Source organism: Macaca nemestrina, chromosome 8 (assembly GCF_043159975.1).
Source record: "Macaca nemestrina isolate mMacNem1 chromosome 8, mMacNem.hap1, whole genome shotgun sequence".
In the NCBI taxonomy this organism is placed as follows: domain Eukaryota; kingdom Metazoa; phylum Chordata; class Mammalia; order Primates; family Cercopithecidae; genus Macaca; species Macaca nemestrina.
The window spans coordinates 41,473,642-41,498,624 of record NC_092132.1 but is presented as its reverse complement, the minus strand read 5'-3'; the positions used below and the strand labels follow the sequence as shown (position 1 = coordinate 41,498,624).

Here is a 24,983-nt window from a genome sequence, read left to right as displayed (position 1 = left end):
AATGGTTTGACTGTACTTGAGAAAAGTATTTCCAACTGTAATGTGGAGAATGATTGAAGAAGGCAAGATGGGAAGCAATTATCCAGCTATTAGCATGTTAAGTTACTCACTTTCAGCCTTTTTCAGTGTGGTTGGTATATTAGTTCATTTTCATGCTGCTGATAAAGACATACCCGAGACTGAGAAGAAAAAGGAATTTAGTGTACTTACAGTCCACATGGCAGAAGGCAAGGAGGAGCAAGTCACATCTTACATGGATGGTGCTAGGCAAAGAGAGAGAGAGATTGTGCAGGGGAACTCCTCTTTATAAAACCGTCAGATCTCGTGAGATTTATTCACTATGAGGAGAACAGCATCAGAAAGTCCCACCCACATTATTTGATTACCTCCCACTGGGTCCTTCCCACGGCACATGGAAATTGTGGAAGTTACAATTCAAGAGGAAATTTGGGTGGGGACACAGCCAAACCATATCATTCCATCTGTCCCCTCCCAAATCTCATGTCATCACATTTCAAAACCAATCATGCCTTCCCAATAGTCTCCAAAGTCTTAACTCAGAATTAACTCAAAAGTCCAGAGTCCAAAGTCTAAAGTCTCATCTGAGACTACGTAAGTCCCTTCTGCCTATGAGACTATATAATCAAAAGTAAGTTAGTTACTCCCTAGATACAATGGGAGTACAGGCATTGGGTAAATACAGCCATTCCAAATGGGAGAAATTGCCCAAAACAAAGCCTCATGCAAGTCTGAAATCCAGTGATACTATCAAATCTTAAAGCTCTAAAATAATCTCCTTTGACTCCATGTCTCACATCCAGGTCATGCTGATGCAAGAGGTGGGTTCCCATGATCTTGGGCAACTCCGCCCCTGTGGCTTTGCAGGGTATAGCCTCCCTTCTGGCTGTTTTCATGGGCTGCCATTGAGTGTCTCTGGGTTTTCCAGGTGCACAGTGCAAGCTGTAGGTGGATCTACCATTCTGGTTGGTGGCCATCTTCTCACAGCTCCACTAGGCCATGCCCCAGTAGGGACTCTGTATTTGGGCTCTGACCCCACATTTCCCTTCTGCACTGCCCTAGCAGAGGTTCTCCATGAGAGCCCCACCCCTGCAACAAACTTTTACCTGGACATCCAGGCATTTCCATACATCCTCTGAAATCTAAGCAGAGGTTCCCAAATCTCAGTTCTTGACTTCTGTACACCTGCAGGCTCATCACCATGTGGAAGCTGCCAAGGCTTGGGCTTGCACCCTCTGAAGCAATGGCCCAAGCTGTAGCTTGGCTCCTTTTTGTCACAGCTGAAGCAGCTGGGACGCAGGACACCAAGTCCACAGACTTGGTGTCACAGCATGGGGACCCTGGGCCTGGCCCACAAAACCATTTCTTCCTCCTAGGGCTCCAGGCCTGTGATGGGAGGGGCTGCTATGAAGACCTCTGAATTGCCCTGGAGACATTTTCCCCATTGCACATAGACGATTATCATTTGGCCCCTCGTTACTTATGCAAATTTCTGCAGCTGGCTTGAACTTTTCCTCAGAAAATGATATTTTCTTTTCTATCATATTGTCAGGATACAAGTTTTCCAAACTTTTATGCTCTGCTTCCCTTATAAAACGAAATGCCTTTAACAGAACCCAAGTCACCTCTTGAATGCTTTGCTGCTTCAACATTTGTTCCACCAGATAGCCTAAATCATCTCCCTCAAGTTCAAAGTTCCACAAATCTCTGGGGCAGGGATAAAATGCCACCAGTCTCTTTGCTAAAACATAATAAGAATCACCTTTGCTGCAGTTCCCAAAAAAATTCCTCCTTTCCATATGAGACTACCTCAGCGTAGACTTTATTGTCCATATAGCTATCAGCATTTTGGGCAAAGTCATTCAACAAGTATCTAGGAAGTTCCAAACTTTCCCACATTTTCGCGTCTTCTTCTGAGCCCTCCAAACTGTTTCAACCCCTGTCCATTACTCAGTTCCAAAGCACTTCCACATTTTCAGGTATCTTTTCAGCAGTGTCTCACTCTACTAGTGTCAATTTACTATATTAGTTCGTTTTCATGCTGCTGATAAAGACATACTCGAGACTGGGAAGAAGAAGAGTTTTAATGGACTTATAGTTCCACGTGACTGGGGAGGCCTCACAATCATGGTGGAAGGCAAGGAAGAGCAAGTCATGTCTTAACATGGATGGAAGCAGGCAAAGAGAGAACTTATGCAGGAGAACTCCTCTTTATAAAACAATTAGATCTTGCGAGATTTATTCATTATGAGGAGAATAGCATGAGAAAGACCCACCTTCATTATTCAATTACCTCCCACTGGGCCTCTCTCATGACACGAGGGTATTGTGTGAGTTAAAATTCAAGATGAGATTTGGGTGGGAACACAGCCAAACTATATCAGTTTTTTGGTTTTTTTGTTTGTTTGTTTGTTTGTTTCTGAGTAAATTAAATGGTAATCTCACGGGAAAAACAAGTCTATAGAAATATTGAAGTGAGTGTTGTCAGCTGAGGAACCAAAGAGTGGTAAACTAAAAATGCTTCTGTATTCCCAGCACTTTGGGAGGCCAAGCGGGGGGAGATCACCTGAGGTCAGGAGTTCGAGACCAGCCTGGCCAATGTGGCAAAACCCCATCTCTACCCAAAATACAAAAATTAGCTGGGCACGGTGGTGGGCTCCTGTAATTCCAACTACTCAGGAGTCTAAGGCAAGAGAATCGCTTGAGCCCGGGAGGCAGAGCTTGCAGTGAGCCAAGATCACGCCACTGCACTCCAGTCTGGGCGACAGAGCAAGACTCCATCTCAAAAAAAAAAAAAAAGCTAAACTAAACTAAAATCCCTTGTGTGACCTTTGGGAAGAAGGGTCATACAGTTGTTAGGAGCAGAGATTCTGGAGCTAACTGACTGGGTTTATATTCCTGGCACTACCACTTCTTAGCCTTGGGTCTTTGAACAAGTTATTTGACCCATCTGTGCTTCAGTTTGTTCTTCAACCAAGTGGGAATAATACTTTATGCAACTCAGGGTTAATATGAGAATTAAATAAGTGTGTTGTATTGTGTGTTTGTAATACTTTGGAACACAGTACCTATAATTTTGAAAATGACTAGGGAAAATTTAGAAAGAATGAAATAACTCCAGGCATGGTGGCTCACACTTGTAATACCAATCCTTTGGGAAGTGGAGACGGGGATAGCTTGAGACCAGGAGTCCAAGACCAGCCTAGGTAACATAGCAAGACCCCCATGTTTAAAAATAAAAAATAAAAAAAGAAATTAGCTAGGCATGGTGCTGCATACAGTAGTCGTAGCTACTCATGAGGCTGAGGTGGGAGAATTGCCTTACCCCAGGAGTTTGAGGCTGCAGTTAGCTATGAGTGCACCCCTGCAGCCCGCCCTGGGTGACAGAGCAAGACCCTGTCTCAAAAACAAAAAAGAAAGAATGAAATATTAACTTGGCTGTGTTGCTTCTTTACCTCCCTTAGGTAAATAGTAATTTATCTTTATGTGGCCATTCTTGTAAACACAAAGCACAAACACTGTCACTTGCACAACCTCCTAAAAAAAAGTAGACATTAATTTCTACAGACTTATATTTTGGGTAAATTTTTAAAAATTTGTGTTATAAAATTTGTATTATAATATAGTTCGTGTTTAAAATCCATTCTTGTTTTTTTCTTTTCTTGTTTTAAATCTTTAGCAGGATGGTATGATAAATTCAGAATTTTAAATTAGACAGGCTGATTCAGTTTACACCTCTTTCACTTAAAAGCTGGTGTGACCTTAGATAAGTTCTTTTAACCTTTCTTAGCCTTGGTATTTTTGCTTATGAAAATTAAACAATAAGACAAAGCTAGTAATTTTTAAAATAATTATGGCAGATAATATGGCACGGTTCATAATACACAGTAGGCACTTCAAATTTGTTTTACTCTTCCCATTTAAAAGTTCTTATAAAAGTTAATTTTTTTAAACTTTTAAGTTCAGGGATACATGTGGAGGTTTGTCACATAGGTAAACATGTTTAATGGGGTTTGTTGTGCAGATTATTTCATTACCGAGGTATTAAGCCTAGTACCAACTAGTATTTTTCCTGATACTCTCCCTCCTCCTACCCTCTACTCTCTGATAGGCCCCAGTATGTATTATTTGCCTCAGTGGGTCCATGTATTCTCATCATTTAGCTCCCACTTAAAAGTGAGAATGCAGTATTTGGTTTTCTGTTCATGCATTAGTTTGCTAAGGATGATGGCCTCCTGCTCCATCCATGTCCCTGCAAAGGACATGATCTTGTTCTTTTTTATGGTTGCTTAGTATTCCATGGTGTGTATGTACCATATTTTCTTTACTTAGTCATCACTGAGGGGGGTTTAGGTTGACTCTAAATAAAAACGCTTTTAAAATTCTAAAATGATATACAAATATTAGTTATTATTACAGTCATTTAAAATGAAAAGTGTTACTTTTGTAACGGGTAGTCAAGGGTCAAAAAAATAAATGTCTTAGATATTTAAAACTATTAAATCACTAAAGAAGTTATAAAAGTTTATTTATTGTCAAAAGCATACTGACAATTTTGCAACGTCTAAATGACCTTGTTTTTCATGTAATAGCATTACTATTATAATTATTACTACAAAAGTTGTAGGACCACTTAACATAATTTCTTTATTATTGGTATATTATAACTGTCCTTTGTCTCTTGGGTTTGTAGATTTTAATTGAATTAGAAACAGCATTATTAGATGATGAGCCACATTGGTACAAACTTCAGACGCATGATGTCTCTTCATTGCCACTCCCCCACCCTTCTCCATATATGCCACGAAGACAGCTCCATGGAGAGAGCCCAACACGGAGATTGCAAAGTAAGTTTTACCAAAATTCTTTCATATTTTTATTGAATTTTCCTAATCTTGAGTTATATGTATGATAAAGAATTTGAAGATATCATTGTAAATATTAATAATCATTTGTTAGTATTTCCATAGCTATTATTGAAGCTTTTGAATTGTTTGAAACACTAAAATAAGATTGTACCCATAGCAATCACCTATCACAATGTTGAAGTGGTTTATATTTGTATTTTGGGTGATATGACACCAAATAAGCACATTTACATTTAAATCTTAGTGCTTAGAATCCTAAATATAGGAATAAGATGGCTAATATGAATTTAGCCACATAGCTGTATGCACAAAATTATCATTTCCTCCTTTATTACTCTAGGTATTTTATGAATATGTAGTATACCAAGTATACTATAGTGGTTGAAACCATGAATTTTAATTTCAGACTACCCTGAGTTTAAATATTAATTCTTACACTTTAGAACTGTATATTTTGTGGCAGATCCTCTCTCTATGCCTCACTTTCTTCGTTCATAAAAGGGAAATAGTAATACCTGCATTACAGGGTAGTTATAAGAATTAATTAGTCTCAATAATATAAACTGATGTTATTGTTATTATTGTTATTATTATCATCAACATTACATTTTTCCCTGGATTTTACAGTCTGAAATGTAAAATACAATTACATCATTCCATAGATGCTTAAAATAAACTCAGAAATATTTTCCAGATTGAATAATGACATTTTAAACTCTTCGCCCCTAAAACTCAGGTCATTATTTCTCTAATCAATCTACTATTGGAAACTGAGGTATATGTATACTGTTTTGCATAGTATTCATGGGGTAGTTATATCTTTATGGAGACAGCATGCTCCAGTTTTAGCAACATTTTGTCAAGTGCTTCAGGACTCATTGACATTAACCAAATTTTAGAAGTATAAATTTATAAGCACAAATGCCATGTCATTTATTAATCATGGGAAGTATAGCTGGCAGTTTGACAAATGAGTATTGTCTATCTGGATCACACACTTCTGCTGAATAGAAGAATACATCATATATATATTAGAAGACTGCTTGATTAGTAGAGAATTAGAGGTAAGGATTGATCTTATGGGATACTTAGTAGTCATAGGAAAACCTAGAGAATTATTTTCAATCCTTTTTAAAATAACCCCTCTACTGGAATTTTATTTCCACTTAATATAGTCTTGTACCTTTGGATGGTATTAATTGAACACTAATTCTACAGCATCAACTTCTTTCAGCCTCCCCACACAGTAAACACTCATCCATTTCTATTTTCAAATGCCATTATGACATCTTTTGTTGTAATAATCATGTCACAATGAACTGTATGTAAATTAATTTTATTCTTTGTGACCATTGTATCTATTCAGTACTTTCTCTCTGAATTACAGTGTGGGATGACGGGTTACTACATAATGATTACTACTATATGTCCCAACCTAATGTAATTTATATACTAATTCTTAAAGTTTATAGGCTGCTAACGCTAGCCAGCATCTTCTTTTTATTCGGGATTGACCTTTCCTTCAGTTTTTATTGCAATAACTGGTAGACTTGAGGACTCTCAATACCTGAAACAGTTAAATCTATCAACATTTTTCATTTTTTTCCCCATGCTACTTAGGAAGAGTGGATGTGAGAAAAAATGAGATTAGAGTACTGGTTAGCTGTATGTGTCATGGATTTTCATGCAGTTGTTATAATTTATCTTGCAGCTTTTAATATTTTCACATCCCCAAATGATCTTTCTGATACTTAGTCAGTAATAGTATTAAACTTACCCATGGGTGACATAATGACTCCATGTTGTACCATGTCAGTCTTGTCACTATCAACTAACCTCTAGTAAATAATTTATTAATGATATGTAAGCCTGAAGATAAGTAAAAACATGTACATACAAATAAAAGAAAGAAATAAAAACTAGGAAATAACATTTAGGGATAGAAAGCTAAAAACAACATTACCTTTGGCTAATTAGGCTAATACGATATATTAGTCATAATGGAAGGTACAAGTCAGAATATGAATAAATTACTAATATGTTATAAACTCCTTTGGTGACAAGAACCTCCTTAAGGGTTTTTCTTCATCTGGTGGATAAATATTGCATTTAATTTTAAGTATATGTATCATATTTCAAAGATCATGCCTTCCACCATGATTGTGAGGCCTCCCCAGTCATGTGGAACTATAAGTCCATTAAAACTCTTCTTCTTCCCAGTCTCAAGTATGTCTTTATCAGCAGCATGAAAACGAACTAATACAGTAAATTGATACCAGTAGAGTGAGACACTGCTGAAAATATATGTTGAGAGAACATGCAGGTGAACAGTTATCATTAAAAGTGTATAATTCCCCTTTGGGGAATTATTTTGGAATACAATGAACAATTCTATGCCAAAAAGTTAAACAACATGGATGACATGGATAAATTCCTGGAGAGCCACAAATTGCAGAAACTGATCCATAAACAGCTAAAAATCTGAATAAACCTATAATAAGTAAAGAAGTTGAATTAATGAATTGATAATGAAAAAATCTTCCCACAAAGAAAAGCCTAGGCTTCACTCTTGAATTCTTTTAAACCTAAGAAAAGAAACACTAATGTTTCTCAAATTCCTTGATTAGAAAGAGAAAGGGAATACCCACCAATTCATTCTATAAGACCAGTATTTCCCTCATGCCAAAGTCAGACAAACACATTAAAAGAAAAGAAAACTACAGACCAATATTCCTCATGAACATACACACAGACATCTTCAGCAAACTATTAATGAATCGAATCCAACAGTATATGCAAAAGATTGTACACCATAGCCAAAAGGGATTTATCCTAGTGATATAGAGTTGATTTATTATCCAAAAGTCAATTCATGTAATTCAACATAGTAATAGAAAAAAGAACAAAAACCACATGAATATATGAAAATATGAAGAAAAAGCTTTGGCAGAATTCAGTGCTCATTCACAATTTACAAAAAAAAAGTGAATGGGCATGGAAGAGAACATAGTAGGCCTAGAAAAGAACCCTCCACAAAGTGGGCATAGAAGAGAACTTTCTGATAAAGACCACCTATGAACACCCTTTAGATGACAAACCATATTTCATGGTAATAAATGCTTTCCCCTCTAGTATTGATAACTAGGAAAGGATGTCTCTTCTTATCACTTCTATTCAGCAGTGCACTGGAGATTGTAGTTAGGACAGTCAGGCAAGAAAAATACATAAAAGGCATTCAGAATGGTGAGGGAGAAGAGAGAGAAACTGCGTTTATTCACAGATGACATGATTCTATATGTAGAAGATTCTAAAGAAGCCACACAAAAACTACTAGAACTAATAAACAAGGACAGCAAGGTCCCAAGATACATGAACAATATACAAGAATCTATCCATTAACATTTTGAAAATGAAATTAAGAAAACATTTTTGACCAGGCGCAGTGACTCATGCCTGTAATCCCAGCACTTTGGGATGCCAAGGTGGGCAGATCACTTGAAGTCAGGAGTTTGAGACCAGCCTGGCCAACATGGTGAAACCCCATCTCTACTAACAGTACAAAAATTAGCCGGGCATGGTGGCAGGCACCTGTAATCACAGCTACTCAGGAGGCTGAGACAGGATAATCACTTGAACTTGGAGGGCAGAGGTTGCAGTGAGCTGAAATCATGCCACTGCACTCCAGCCTGGGTAAGAGAGTAAGACTCCATCGCAAAACAAACAAACAAACAAAAAACAACAACAATGAATTAAATTTTACAAAAGAAGTTCAAACTTGTACACTAAAAAATCACAAAACATTGTTCAGAGAAACGAAAAAGAGATATAAATAAATGGAGATGTATTCCACATGCATGAATTGGAACAGCCAGTATTATTAAGATGATAGCTCTTCTCCCAGTTAGTCTACAGATTAAACCCAATTCCTATCAAAATCTAAGCAGGATATTTTGCTGAAATTAACAAGCAGATTCTAGCCTTTCTATGAGAAAGTATAAGATCTAGAGCAGCTAAAACAAATCTGGAAGATATATATTTCCTCATTTCCATATTTATTGTATAGCTACAGTAATTGCAATGGTATAATACTGGCATAATGATAGACCTATAGATAAATTGAACCAAATTTAGAATTAAAAATTACATTCATGGTCAGTTGACTCTCAACAAAGGATCCAAAGCAAATCAATGGGGGAAATAGTTTTGTTTTTGTTTTTTTTTTCCTAATAATGCTGGAACAATTTAATATCCACATACAAAATACTCAATTTAGACCTGACCTCACGCTATACACAAAAATTAACTTAAAGTGGATAATAGACCCAGCTGTAAGAGTTAAGACTATAAAAGTCTTCAAAGAAAACATAGGAGAAAAATCTTCATTCCTTTGAGTTAGGCAGTTTTCCCCAAAACACCACCAAAGGCTTGATCAATAAAAAATAATACATTGGACTGCACCAAAATTTAAAATATTTGCTTTTGAAGACATCATTAAGAAGATTTTTTTAAAGCCTCAGGCTGGGAGAAAACACAGTCACGTGGCAGCTAATGACCAGATTACTTTCTGAGAAATGTGCCATTAAACATTGTCATCATTGCATGAACATCATAGAGTGCACTTATACAAGCCTAGGTGGTATAGCCTACTATACACCTCAGCAATGTGGTATAGTCTGTTGCTTGTAGGCTACAAACCTGTACAAGCACGTTACTATGCTGAATACTATAAGCAATTGTAGCACAATGACAAGTATTTATTTATCTAAATGTATGTAAATATAGAAAAGGTACAGTCAAAATATGGTATAAAAGATTAAAAAATGATATACGTGAATAGGGTACTTACCATGAGTGGAGATTGCAGGACTGGAAGTTGTTCAGGGTGAGTCAGTGAGAAACTTGGTAAGTGAATGCGAAGGCCTAGCACATTATTGTATATACTACAGTAGACTTTATAAACATTGAAAACTTAGGCTACACTTTATTTATAAAAAATAAAGTGTTTATACTGTGACATTGTGATGGCTGTGACATCAATAGGGAATTTTTCAGTTCCATCATAATTGTATGGGACCACTATCTTATATACAATTAGTCGTTTACTTAAACATCTTTATGCGGCACATAATGTTTATCTGTGAATCTCATATTTGACAGAGGATTTGTATCCAGAATATATAAGGAGCCCTTAAAATGCAATAATAGTAAGAAGATAAATAGTGCTGTCAAAAAGTGGGCAAATACTTGATAGTCATTTGAAAGAATAAAATATATGGATCACAAATAAGGCCATGAAAAGATGCCCAACATCGTTAGTTATTAGTGAAATGCAAGTTATGCCATAATTATATTATTTAACACCCACTAGAATGAATGTAATAAAAAAGAAAGATGATAACAAATTTTTGCAAGAAGGGCAGAAATTGGAACCCTCATCCATTTGCTGATGTAAATGTGAAATGGTACAGACACTTTGGAAAACATTTTCGTCTTTTGTTAAAAAGTTAAAAATGAATTTACCATATGACCACTAATTTACCTTCAAGAGAAACAAAAGTGAAGGTTCACTGAAAGACTTGTACATGAACGTTTACAGCAGCATTATTCACAATGATTAAAAGGTAGAAATAGTCGAAATATTCATCAACCAGTGAATGGATAATAAAATGTGGTATATCTGCACAACTGATTACTATATATAACAAGAAAGAAGATACTGCTACATACTACAATGTAGTCAAACCTCAAAAATATTATGCTAAACGAAAGATGCTAGATGCAAAAGGCCATGTGTTCTATGATTTGACTTACATAACATGTATAGAAGTGACAAATCTATTGAGACAGATTAAGTTAGCAGTTGGCTGGAAGTAGCAATAGACAGTGACTGAAAATGGGTGTGAGTAATCCTTTGGCAGTGAAGGAGATATTCTAACATTAGATTGTAGTGATGTATACACAGATTTTAGAATTTACTGAAAATTTCTAAACTGTATACTTAAAACAGATATTTATGTTATATAAATTATACCTCAATTTTAGTCAAAGCCGGGTATAGTGACCACACCTATAATCTCAGCACTTTGGGAGGCTGAGTGGGAGAATTGATTGAGCCCGAGAGTTCGAGACCAACCTGGACAACATAGTGAGACCCCATTTTTATTTTTTAAAAAATTACCCGGGTTCAGTGACATGCACCTGCAGTTCCAGCTACTTGAGAGGCTGAGCTGGTAAGATGGCTTGAGCCTGGGAAGTCGAGGCTGCAGTGAGCCATGATCACACTGCATTCTAGCCTGGGCAACAGAGTGAGACTCTGTCAAAAAAGAAAGAGAGAGAGAGAGAAAGAGAAAGGGAAAGAGAAAGAAAAGAAAGAGAAAGAAGGGAAGGAAGGAGACAAGGAAGGAAGGAAGGAAGGAAAGAAGGAAGGAAGGAAGGAAAGAAGGAAGGAAGGAAGGAAGGAAGGAAGGAAGGAAGGAAGGAAGGAAGGAAGGAAGGAAAGAAGGAAGGAAGGAAAGGGAAAGGGAAAGAAAGGGAGAAGAGAAGAGAAAAGAAAATGCAGTGATAAAACTACAGGATAGATACAATCTCAATTACAGTAAGAGATTTTAGTACTCCTCTATCAATGTTTATAGAACAAATAGAAGGCTTGAAGGATTTATGTGACATTTACAAAACATTCCACAAATCAGAAAACACCTTCCCTCCATGTTCATTGAGAATCACTAAGGTAGACCTTACTCCTGCCCAAACAAGTATCAATAAATTTAAAAGTACTCAGGTCAAAGTGTGTTATCTGATCATGATAGAAATAAAATAGAAATCAATAACAGAAAATCTCTGGACAAGCTTGAAATATTTATAAATGAAGTAACACTTCTAAATAACCATGACTCAAAGAAGTTAAACAGGAAATTAAAAATTATTTTGACCTGAATGAAATGAACACCTAATGTATCGAAATTCATGGGATACAGCTAAAGCAGAACAGTAGGGAAATGTATAGCCTTAAGGACATATATTATTAATACCAAAAATAACTTGAATCAGTGACAGGTTTTCAGCCTAACAAACTTCAAAAAGAAGAGCAAAATAGACTCAAGTAGAAGAAAGGGACTAAAAGTCAAAATAGAAAAAAGTGAAATAAAGACAGAAAGTCAATTGAGAAAGTAAATGCAACCAAAGGTTGCATCTATGAAAATATCAATATAATTGATAAGCCTTTAGGCAGAATGATCAGCAAAGAAAGACAGAAGACAAATTATCAATATCAGGAAAAAGGTGATATCAGTACACATTCTACAAATATTAAAAAGACAGTAAGGGAAAACTGTGAACAACTTGATACAAATACATTTGACAACCTAGATGAAATAGAAAATTTCCTGGAAAGACACAAACTTGAGTCTCTCTCAAGAAGAAAGAAATAACTTGAGTAGCCCAATATCTATTTGAGAAATGGAATTTGTAGCTAAAAATTTTCCCTCAAAAAAATTTCAGGCCCAGATGACTTTATCAATGAATTCTGCCAAACATGGAAGGGGGATACAATACCAGTTCTTTACAAACTCTTGCAGAATATTATAATGTTGGGAATACCATCCAGCTCATTTTATGAAGTAAACATTACTCTGATACCAACAACTAACATATTAAAAGAAATCTGTACACCAATAAACCTCATGAAAATTTTAGCAAATTTAGCATATTAAATTTAGAAATATGTTGTAAAATAAAAATATAGAAAATTGAATCCACAATACATAAAAGGCATAATATCTCATGACCAAATGTTTTTATACCACGGATGCAATGTTTGTTTAACATTTGGAAAACAGAATGTCACTCATCGTATTAAACTGAAAAAGAAAAAAAATATATAATAATCTCAAGAGATCATCTCAAGAAAGAGCATTTGATAAAATCCAATGTTCATCCCTGTAAAAGACCCTAAGCAAAGTAGGAGAGAAAGGAACTTTCTCAATCCAATAAAGAACATGTATCAAACCCTACAGCTAAATCATATTGGTAAAAGACTGCATTCTTTCCTCCCAAGGTCACAAATGAGAAAAAAAAAAATGTCTGCCCTCGCAACTGTTATTGAAAGTTGTAATTGTGCTTCTAGCTTGTATCATAAGGTAAGAAAAATCAAATGCATCCAGATTGAAAAAGAAGTAAAAGGGTGCTTATTTGCATACATGTTCATTCATATAGAAAGTCAGATGGGATCTATGCAAAAACTATTATAAGAAGTGAATCTATCACGGTTACTGGATATAAGATCAAGATACAATATCAATATTTCCATGTACCAGCAATAAACAATAGAAAATTGAAAAATACAGTGCCATATGAAAAAGTCAATTCACCACGAACAAGTAGTCTCTATGCCTGGGATGCAAGATTGGTTCAACATGCACAAATCGATAAATGTGATTCATCACATAATCAAAACTAAATACAAAAATCACATAATCGTTTCAATAGATGCAGAAGTGGCTTTCATTAAAATTCCACATTCCTTGATGTTTAAAACTCTCAAGAAACTAGGCATCGAAGGAACATACTTCAAAATAATGAGAGCCACCTATGACAAATCCATAACCAACTTAATAGTGAATGGGCAAAAGCTGGAAGCATTTCCCTTGAAAACTGCCACAATTGCTGGCAAGATGGCCAAACAGGAACAGCTCTGGTTTGCAGCTCCCAGTAAGATCAATGCAGAAGGCAGGTGATTTCTGCATTTCCAACTGAGGTACCCAGTTCATCTCACTGGGACTGGTTGGAAGTGGGTGCAGCCCAAGGAGGGCAAGCCAAAGCAGGGTGGGGCGTTGCCTCGCCCAGGAAGTGCAAGGGGTTGGGGAACTCCCTTTCCTAGCCAAGGGAACCCACTAGGGACTGTACCTTGGACTGTGGCCCAGATACTGCACTTTTCCCATGGTCTTCACGATCCCCAGACCAGGAGATTCACTGCAGTGCCCAGGCTACCAGGGCCCTGGGTTTCCAGCACAAAACTGGGCAGCCATTTGGGCAGACACCAAGCTAGCCACAGGAATTTTGTTTTTCATACCCCACTGGCACCCAGAATGCCAGCAAGACAGAACCATTTACTCCCCTGGAAAGAAGGCTGAAGCCAGGGAAACAAGTGGTCTGGCTCCACGGATCCCACCCCAATGGAGCCCAGCAAGCTAAGACACACTGGCTTGAAATTCTTGCTGCTAACGCAGCAGTCTGAGCTCTACCTGGGACTCTTGAACTTGGTGTGGGGAGGGGCATCCACCATTACTAAGGCTTGAATAGGCGGTTTCACCCTGGCAGTGTAAACAAAGCAGCCAGGAAGTTTGAACTGGGTGGAGCCCACCACAGCTCAGCAAGGCCACTGTTGCCAGACTGCCTCTGCAGAATCCCTCCTCCCTGGGAAGGGCATCTCTGAAAAAAAGGCAGCAGCTCCAGTCAGGAACTTATAGATAAAACGCTCACCTCCCTGGGACAGAGCACCTGTGGGAAGGAGCAGTTGGGGGAGCCGCTTCAGCAGACTTAAACGTCCTTGCCTGGTAGCTCTGAATACAGCAGCGGATCTCCCAGCACAGTGTTCCAGCTCTGATAAGGGACAGACTGCCTCCTCAAGTGGGTCCCTGAACTCCGTGTATCCTGACTAGGAGACACCTCCCAGTAGGAGCCGGCAGACACCTCATACAGGAGAACTCTGGCTGGCATCTGGTGGGTGCCCCTCTGGGACAAAGCTTCCAGAGGAAGGAACAGGCTGCAATCTTTGCTGGACTGCAGTCTCTACTGGTGACATCTAGGCAAACAGGGTTGGGAGCGGACCTCCAGCAAACTCCAGCAGACCTGCAGCAGAGGAGCCTGACTGTTGGAAGGAAACTACCAAACAGAAAGGAATAGTATTAACATCAACAAAAAGGATGTCCACTCAGAGACCCCATCAGACAGTCACTGACTTCAAAGACCAAGGTAGATAAATCCACGAAGATGGGGAGAAACCAGTGCAAAAAGACTGAAAATTCCAAAAACCAGAATGCCTCTTCTCCTCCAAAGGATCACAACTCCTCGCCAGCAAGGGAACAAAACTGGATGGAGAATGAGTTTGACGAATTGACAGAAGTCAACTTCAGAAGGCGGGTAATAACAAACTCCTCCCAGCTAAAGGAACATATTCTCACCCACTGCAAGGAAGCTAAGAACCTTGAAAAGAGGTTAGATGAATTGCTAACTAGAATAACCAGTTTGGAGAAGAACATAAATCACCTGTTGGAGCTGAAAAACACATCACAAGAACTTTGTGAAGCAACACAAGTATCATTAGCTGAACTGATCAAGTAGAAAAAAGGATATCAGAGATTGAAGATCAACTCAATGAAATAAAACAAGAAAAAAAAGATTAGAGAAAAAAGAGTGAAAAATGAACAAAAAGTATGGGACGATGTGAAAAGACCAAATCTATGTTTGATTGGTGTACCTGACAGTGACGGGGAGAATAGAACCAAGCTGGAAAACACTCTTCAGGATATTATCCAGGAGAATTTACCCAGCCTAGCAAGGCAGGCCAACATTCAAATTCAGGAAATACAAAGAACACCACAAAGATACTCCTCGAGAAGAGCAACCCCAAGACATATAATCATCAGATTCAGCAAGGTTGAAATGAAGGAAAAAATGTTAAGGACAGCCAGAGAGAAAGGGCGGGTTACCCACAGAGGGAAGCCCATCAGAGTAACAATGAATGTCTTAAGCCAGAAGAGAGTGGGGACCAATATTCAACATTGTTAAAGAAAAGATTTTTTCCACCCAGAATTTAATATCCAGCCAAACTAAGCTTCATAAGTGAAGCAGAAATAAAATCCATTACAGACAAGCAAATGCTGAGAGATTTTGTCACCACCAGGCCTGTCCTACAAGAGCTCCTGAAGGAAGCACTAAACATGGAAAGGAACAACCAATACCAGCCACTGCAAAAACATACCAAATTATAAAGACCATCGACACTACGAAGAAACTGCATAAACTAACATGCAAGATAACCAGCTAAGATCATAATGGCAGAATCGAATTCACACATGACAATATTAACCTTAAATGTAAATGGGCTAAATACCCCAATTAAAAGACACAGACTGGCAAATTGGACCCAAAGTCAAGACCCATCGGTGTGCTGTATTTGGGAGATCCATCTCACGTCTCACGAGCACAGACACATATAGGCTCAAAATAAAGGGTTGGAGGAAGATCTACCAAACAGATGGAAAACAAAAACAAAAACAAACAAACAAAAAAAAGCAAGGGTTACAATCCTAGTCTCTGATAAAACAGACTTTAAACCAACAGAAATCAAAAGAGACAAAGAAGGCCATTACATAATGGTAAAGGGATCAATGCAACAAGAAGAGCTAACTATTCTAAAAATATATGCACCCAATACAGGAGCACCCAGATTCATAAAGCAAGTTCTTAGAGACCTACAAAGAGACGTATACTCCCACACAATAGTAGTGGAAGACTTTAACACCCTGCTGTCAACATTAGACAGATCAACACGACAGAAAATTAACAAGGATATTCAGGACTTGAACCCAGCTCTGGACCAAGCGAACCTAATAGACACCTACAGAACTCTCAACCCCAAATCAACAGAATATATGTTCTTCTCAGCACCACATTGCACTTACTCTAAAATTGACCACATAATTGGAAGTAAAACACTCCTCAGCAAAGGCAAGAGAACAGAAATCATAACAAACAGTCTTTCAGACCACACTGCAATCAAACTAGAACTCAGGATTAAGAAACTCCCTCAAAACCACACAACTACATGGAAACTGAACAACCTGCTCCTGAATGACTACTGGGTAAATAACGAAATGAAGGCAGAAATAAAGATGTTCTTTGAAACCAATGAGAACAAAGATACAACATACCAGAATCTCTGGGACACATTTAAAGCTGTGTATAGAGTGAAATTTATAGCACTAAATGCCCACAGGAGAAAGCAGGAAAGATGTAAAATTGACACCCTAACATCACAATTAAAAGAACTAGAGAAGCAAGAGCAAACACATTCAAAAGCTAGCAGAAGGCAAGAGATAACTAAGATCAGAGCAGAACTGAAGGACACAGAAACACGAAAAACCATTTAAAAAGTCAACAAATCCAGGAGCTCGTTTTTTGAAAAGATCAACAAAATAGATAGACCACTAGCCAGACTAATAAAGAAGAAAAGAGAGAAGAATCAAATAGATGCCGTAAAAAATGATAAAGGGGATATCACCACCAATCCCACAGAAATACAAACTACCATCAGAGAATACTATAAACACCTCAACACAAACAAACTAGAAAATCTAGAAGAAGTGGATAAATTCCTGGGCACATACACCCTCCCAAGACTAAACCAGGAAGAAGTTGAATACCTGAATAGACCAATAACAAGTTCTGAAATTGAGGCAGCACTTAATAGTCTACCAACAAAACTAAGTCCAGGACCAGACGGATTCGCAACCAAATTCTACCAGAGGCACAAAGAGGAGCTGGCACCATTCCTTCTGAAACTACTCCAAACAATAGAAAAAGAGGGAATCCTCCCTAACTCATTTTATGAGGCCAGCATCTTCCTGATAACAAAACCTGACTGTGACACAACAACAACAAAAAAGACAATTTCAGGCCAATATCTCTGATGAACATTGATGCAAAAATCTTCAGTAAAATACTGACAAACTGGAGCCAGCAGCACATGAAGAAGGTTATCCACCACGATCAAATTGGCTTCATCCCTGGGATGTAAGGCTGGTTCAACATACACATATCAATCAATAAACATAATCCATCACATAAACAGAACCAATGATAAAAACCACATGATTATCTCAATAGATGCAGAAAAGGCCTTCAACAAAATTCAACACCCCTTCATGCTAAAAACTCTCAATAAACTAGGCGTTGATCAATGGAATATATCTCAAAATAATACAAGCAATTTGTGACAGACCCACAGCCAATATCATACTGAATGGGCAAAAACTGGAAGCATTCCCTTTGAAAACTGGCCCAAGACAAGGATGCCCTCTGTCACCACTCCTGTTCAACATAGTATTGGAAGTTCTGGCCAGGGCAGTCAGGCAAGAGAAAGAAACAAAGGGTATTCAAGTAAGAAAAAGCTAGATCAGATTGTCTCTGTTTGCAGATGAAATGATTGTGTATTTAGAAAACCCCATCATCTCAGCCCGAAATCTCCTTACACTGAAAAGCAACTTCAGCAAAGTCTCAGGATACAAAATCAATGTGCAAAAATCACAGGCATTCCTATACACTAATAACAGACAAACATAGAGCCAAATCATGAGTGACCTCCCATTCACAATTGCTACAAAAAGAAAAAAATACCTAGGAATCCAACTTACAAGGGATGTGAAGGACCTCTTCAAGAATAACTACAAACTACTGCTCAAGGAAATAAGAGAGAACACAAACAAATGGGAAAACATTCCATGCTTATGGATAGGAAGAATCAAAATCAAAATGGCCATACTGCCCAAAGTAATTTATAGATTTAATGCTATCCTGATCAAGCTACCATTGACTTTCTTCACAGAATTGGAAAAAATGACTTTAAATTCCATATGGAACAAAAAAAGAGCCCACATAGCCAAGACAATCCTAAGCAGAAAGAAGAAAGCTGGAGGCATCATGCTACCTGACTTCAAACTATACTGCAGGGCTACAGTAACCAAAACAGCATGGCACTGGTACCAAAACAGATATATAGACCAATGGAACAGAACAGAAGCCTCAGAAATAATGCCACACATCTACAACCATTTGATCTTTGACAAACCTGACAAAAACAAACAATGGGGAAAGGATTCTCTATTTAATAACTAGTGTTCGGAAGAGTGGCTAGCCATATGCAGAAAGCTGAAACTGGATCCCTTACTGACATCTTTTACAAAAAGTTAACTCAAGATGGATTAAAGACTTAAACATAAGACTTAAAACCATAAAAACCCTAGAAGAAAACCTAGGCAATACCATTGAGGATATTGGCGTGGGCACAGACTTCATGATTAAAACACCAAAAGCAATGGCAACAAAAGCCAAAATAGACAAATGGGAAGCTGATTAAACTAAAGAGCTTCTGCACAGCAAAAGAAACTATCATCAGAGTGAACAGGCAACCTACAGAATGGGAGAAAACTTTTTCAGTCTATCTATCTGACAAAGGGCTAATATCCAGAATCTACAAAGAACTTAAACAGATTTACAAGAAAAAAACAAATGCATCAAAACGTGGACTAAGGATATGAACAGACACTTCTCAAAAGAAGACATTTAAGCAACCCACAAACATACGAAAAAAAGCTCATCATCACTGGTCATTAGGGAAATGTAAATCAAAACCACAGTGAGGTACCATCTCATGCCAGTTAGAATGCCGATCATTAAAAAGTCAGGAAACAACAGATGCTGAAGAGGATGTGGAGAAATAGGAACGCTTTTACACTGTTGGTGGGAGTATAAGTTAGTTCAACCATTGTGGAAGACAGTGTGGCGATTCCTCAAGGATCTAGAACTAGAAATACCATTTGACCCAGCCATCCCATTACTGGTTATATACCCAAAGGATTATGAATCATTCTAATGTAAGGACACATGCACACGTCTGTTTACTCTGGCATTGTTCACAATAGCAGACTTGGACCCAACCCAAATGCCCATCAATGATAGACTGGTTAAAGAAAATGTGGCACATATACACCATGGAATACTATGCAGCCAAAAAAAGGATGAGTGCATGTCCTTTTCAGGGACATGGATGGCGTTGGAAACCATCATTCTCAGTAAACTAATGCAGGAACAGAAAATGAAACACTGCATGTTCTCACTCATAATTGGGAGTTGAACATTGAGAACACAGGGACACAGGGAGGGGAACATCACACAGCAGGACCTGTTGGGGGATTAGCGGGTAGGAGAGGGATAGCATTAGGAGAAATACCTAATATAGTTGATGGGTTGATGGGTGCCGCAAACCACCATGGCACGTGTATACCTATGTAACAAACATGCATGTTCTGCACATGTACCCCAGAACTTAAAGTATAATAATAAAAAAAGAAGACATGCATGTGGCCAACAAGCATATAAAATAAGCTCAATATCACTAATCATTAGGGCAATGCAGATCAAAACTACAATGAGGTACCATTGCACACCAGACAAAATGGCTATCATTAAAAAGTCAAAAAATAACAGATGCTGGCAAGGTTGTGGAGAAAAGGGAACACTTACACATTGTTGGTGGGAGTGTAAATTAGTTCAACCATTGTGGAAAGCAATATGGTGATTCCTCATAGAGCTAAATGTAGAACTACCATTTGACCCAGCAATCCCATTACTGGGTATATTCCCAGATGAATATACATCATTCTACCATAATGACACATGCATGTGAATGTTCTTTATAGCACTATTCACAATAGCAAAGACATGGAATTAACCTAAATGCCCATCAATGACCGATTGGATTAAAAAAATGTGGTACATATACACCATAGAATATTATGAAGCCATAAAAAAGAACAACATCATGTCTTTAGCAGGAACATGGATGGAACTGTACACCATTATACTTAGCAAACTAATGCAGGAACAGAAGACCAAATACCACATGTTCTTACTTGGAAGTGGGAGCTAAATAAAGATAACTCATGAACACAAAGAAGGGAACAACAGACACTGGGGTCTACTTGAGGGTGGAGGGTGGGAGGATAGAAAGGAGCAGAAAAGATAACTGTTGGACGCTGTGCTTAGTACCTGGGTGACGAAATACTCTGTAAAACAAACTCTCGGGACACGAGTTCACCTATATAACAAACCTTCACATGTACCTTCCAACCTAAAATAAAAGTTTAAAAAAGAATAAATGAGCTTAAAAAAATGCTATTCATAAAGAAAAGACGATAGAAGAACTTGATCTTTTTCTTGAACCATATACAAAAAAATGAACTCTAGATGAATTAAAGACTGAAATATAATTTAAGCCTCAGTGAGGAAGCCAAAGCATTTAGTGCTGAAGTAATACCAAATAAGATATTTATTTTAAAGATTAAACTTTACAAAGTGGTGGGAGAAACTTGGAATTCTTTTAGGAAGGTTTGTAAGACAATGGTTGAGGAATCTGAGAAAAGTCACTTGCCAAAGACCCCAAAGAGGATCTAGTGAAAAAGTCTGTTGCCTCTTCATTTAGTAGTGTTTCTGGAAGTCTCTGTGGGACAGAAGGATAGACTGGTTAGGAAAAACACATCCAAAAAGGAAAATCAAGGAAAACTGGAATCCATGTAGACAAACTGGAGCCTGTGTTTATCTCTCATCCCTTCTCACCCTGATTTTGTGGGCCATCTACAGAAGCAACTGCAACTGATGTCCTTTGTTATGAATCTCCAGGTGCGCTTAGCTCAGGTCTGGGAGAAGATTCAAAGAGGGTATTTATCAGGATCAGACAAGCATCTAAAATCCTAGACTTCAGTTTTATCACACCCACTCCAGTCTGGGCAACAGAGCGAGACTCTGTCTCAAAACAAAACAAAACCAGAAAGAAGTGAAAGGAGAAATTGCAAAATTGCAATTATATTGACAATCTCTCAAAAATGCACACACAGACAAATGTATATGGATTATTTTTTCTTTTTTATATCATAATAGGGACATGTTATTACTATTTTGTATACTCTGCTTTCTGTCTGCTTTTAATCTCTGTTGTTTTAATGGTTACTTTTGAAATATTAACATGCATACCTAAAAAAGGTTTGTTTTTTTTTTTTTTTTTTTTTGGAGATGGAGTCTCACTCTGTCACCCAGGCTGTAGTGCAGTGGTGCAATCTTGGCTTACTGCAACCTCCGCCTCCTGCCTCAGGCTCCCTAGTAGCTGGGACTACAGGTGCACACCTCCATGCCTGGCTGATATTTATTTATTTTTTCTTTTTTTTTTTTTTTGTATTTTAGTAGAGACGGAGTTTCACCATGTTGTCCAGGCTGGTCTCGAATGCTTAAGCTCAGGCAATCTGCCCGCCTCGGCTTCCCAAAGTGCTAGAATTATAGGTGTGAGCCAGCGTATATCTCTACCTTTTTTTCCAAACCATATAAAATTTTGCAATTTGGTAAACACCCTCTTCCCTATCATCTAACATATTACTAACAGAAGTTTACCTCAGCCTCTAGATTATCATTATAATTGTCATTTTATTCATTCAGGTTTTTTTAGCTTTACCAAAATTTTTACCTTTTTTCTTTTTTTCAATCACCCCTTCATTTTGGGGTAAGTTTATTTTTGAAGTACTTTTTACAGTCATTCCTTCACTGAAGAATTGGAAAAAGGCTTTGTTTTTCTGAATATTATTTTTTATTTTTTATTTTTTATTCTTATTTTTATTTTTTTCGGTTGCGGGACTGAGTTTTGCTCTTGTTGCCCAGGCTGGAGTGCCATTTTGCAATGTTGGCTCTCAGCAACCTCCGCTTCCCAGGTTCAAGTGATTCTTGTGCCTCAGCCTCTCTAGTAGCTGGGATTACAGGCTCGCGCCACCATGCCTGGCTAATTTTTGTATTTTTAGTAGAGACAGGGTTTCACCATGTTGGCCAGGCTGGTCTCCACCTCCTGACCTCAGGTGATACGCCTGCCTCAGCCTCCCAAAGTACCAGGATTATAGGCGTGAGCCACTGCGCTTGGCCTCCTGGGTTCTTTTGTTTTGTTTTGTTTCGTTTTGTTTTACTAATAGAAAGTTTAGCTATATATAACATCCTAGAATGACTTTTATTTTCTCTCAGTGTCCTGATAATGTTATCTTAATATATCTGACTTTTGATTTGGCAGAAAAGAATCTCCATTTATTTATGTCTTCTTTAACTTGTTAGCAGTTGTTTGGGTTGAATTGTGATCCCCCAAAAAGATATGTTGAAACCTTAACCCTCAATACCTCAGGGTGTGAACTTATTTGTAAATAGCATCTTTACAGGAGTAACCAAGGTAAAACAAGGTCATTAGGGTGGGCCCTAAACCAATATGACTGGTGTCCTTAGAAAAATAGGAAATGTGGACACAGAGACAGACAATGCACAGAGGGAAGACAATATGAAGATATACAGGGAGAAGATATCCATGCGACTAGAGTGATAAGTCTACAAACAAAAGAACACCAAGGTTTCTTGGCAAATACCGGAAGCAAAGAGAGACAAGGAAGGATTCTGTCCAGAGCCATCAAAGTGCATGGCCCTGCTGAGACCTTGATTTTGAACTTCTATCCCCCAGAGATATGAGACAACAGATTTCTGATGTTTTAAGCACTCAGTTTTTAATATCTTGTTATAACAACCATAGGAAACTAGTATAGCAGTGTTTTGTGGTTTGGACATTTTATATTAAATTTATTTCTAAATAGTTCATGATTTTGGAAATTCTTGTAAATGACATGGTTTGGGAATTAATATTCTGTTTGTATATTCCTATTCTGTAAGAAATATTCATTTTTATATTGACTATGTATCCTGCAATCTTGCTAAATTTTCTTACTAGTCTTAATAAGTTTTGTATAGTTTCCTTAAGACTTTATATTGACATGATCATATTCTTTCTTACTTTCTAATCTGTATACCTTTTATTTCTTTCTTTTTTTTTTTTTTTTTTTTTGAGACGGAGTCTCTCTCTGTTGCCTGGGCTGGAGTGCAGTGGCCGGATCTCAGCTCACTGTAAGCTCCGCCTCCCGGGTTTACGCCATTCTCCTGCCTCAGCCTCCCGAGTAGCTGGGATACAGGTGCCCACCACCTCGCCCGGCTAGTTTTTTGTATTTTTTAGTAGAGACGGGGTTTCACCGTGTTAGCCAGGATGGTCTCGATCTTCTGACCTTGTGATCCACCCATCTTGGCCTCCCAAAGTGCTGGGATTACAGGCTTGAGCCACCGCGCCCGACCTATACCTTTTATTTCTTTTCCTGGCTGTATTGCTCTTTTTAGGACTTGCAATATAATGTTGAGTAGAAGGACCATCCTTGGAGTGAACATCCTTTACATGTTCTTTATCTTAGAGTGAACATTCAGTATTTCATAATTAAGTGTGATGTCAGCTGTAGGTTTTTTTGTAGATACCCTTTATCAGTTTATGAACATTCTTTTTTTACTAGTTTGCTGAGACATTTTATCACGATTGGGGGTAATAATTTTTCAAATTATTTTTCTAAATCTATTGAAATATTTTTCAACTTGCATGAATTACATGGAATAACTGCAATATACAAAAGTAACACTAGAGAGAAAAATTAAATTTACCACCACTTATGGAGATTCCAATATAATTTGCTTTCCATCATTGACAGGTCAAGCAAACAAAAATTTAGGAAAGTTACAAAAGAATCAGGCAGCACAATTAACAAGTTTAATCTCGTGGTCAAATAAAGAATTCTGCACTTAATTAATGAATTCACATTCCTCTGTTACAACCATGAAATATGTGAGTTATAAATATACTATTTTATAATTCCTTTTGACAAATTTTAAAAATTAACATAATATTCTCTAATACTGTGTTATCACATCAATTGTAAAAAGAAAGATAAATTGTACTCGTGCTTTTGAAAATTTAAAAAAGTAGAAACTTATATTGTAATCAGCATTTTTTTCAAGCTCTAGCATCTCTGAAATCATGAGTAGTCACTCAGTTGATAGTGTCTTGGATTTAAGAAATATGGCAAATATCTTATAGTCCTAAGAAGAAAATATCTAGAATAGAACTTTAATCAATATACTACATATAAATATTTGAGTAATATAGGGAAGTGCTAACAGGGGAATGTTCATGTTAGTAAACATTAAAAGGCAGAAAATTATAAAGTACTCATCCAATGTAAGAGTTTAGGGAAAAAAATAGTGAAACAAATTTAAAGCAGAAGGATAGAAATCATAAAAGTAGGAACAAAAATTAATAGTATGTGAAACAAATTTCTAATTGATAGGATAATGGAGCCCAAAAGTTCATCCCTTGAAATTAATAGCAAGATAAACCTTTAGTGAAATTTATTGATAGAATAAAAAGAAGTTACA

General features: G+C 37.4%; 1 protein-coding gene across 47 annotated transcripts in view; it reads left to right on the top strand.

Annotated features, from left to right (window-relative positions):
* The window catches only part of LOC105476014 (regulating synaptic membrane exocytosis 2), a 763,868-nt gene that overhangs the window by 434,330 nt on the left and 304,555 nt on the right, over positions 1–24,983 (top strand). For all 47 annotated transcript variants that reach the window (XM_024791003.2, XM_011731614.3, XM_024790996.2 and 44 more), the window contains one exon: positions 4,712–4,865. In XM_024791003.2, the coding sequence (XP_024646771.1) occupies positions 4,712–4,865 (154 nt within the window). The remainder of the gene's footprint in view (positions 1–4,711; positions 4,866–24,983) is intronic.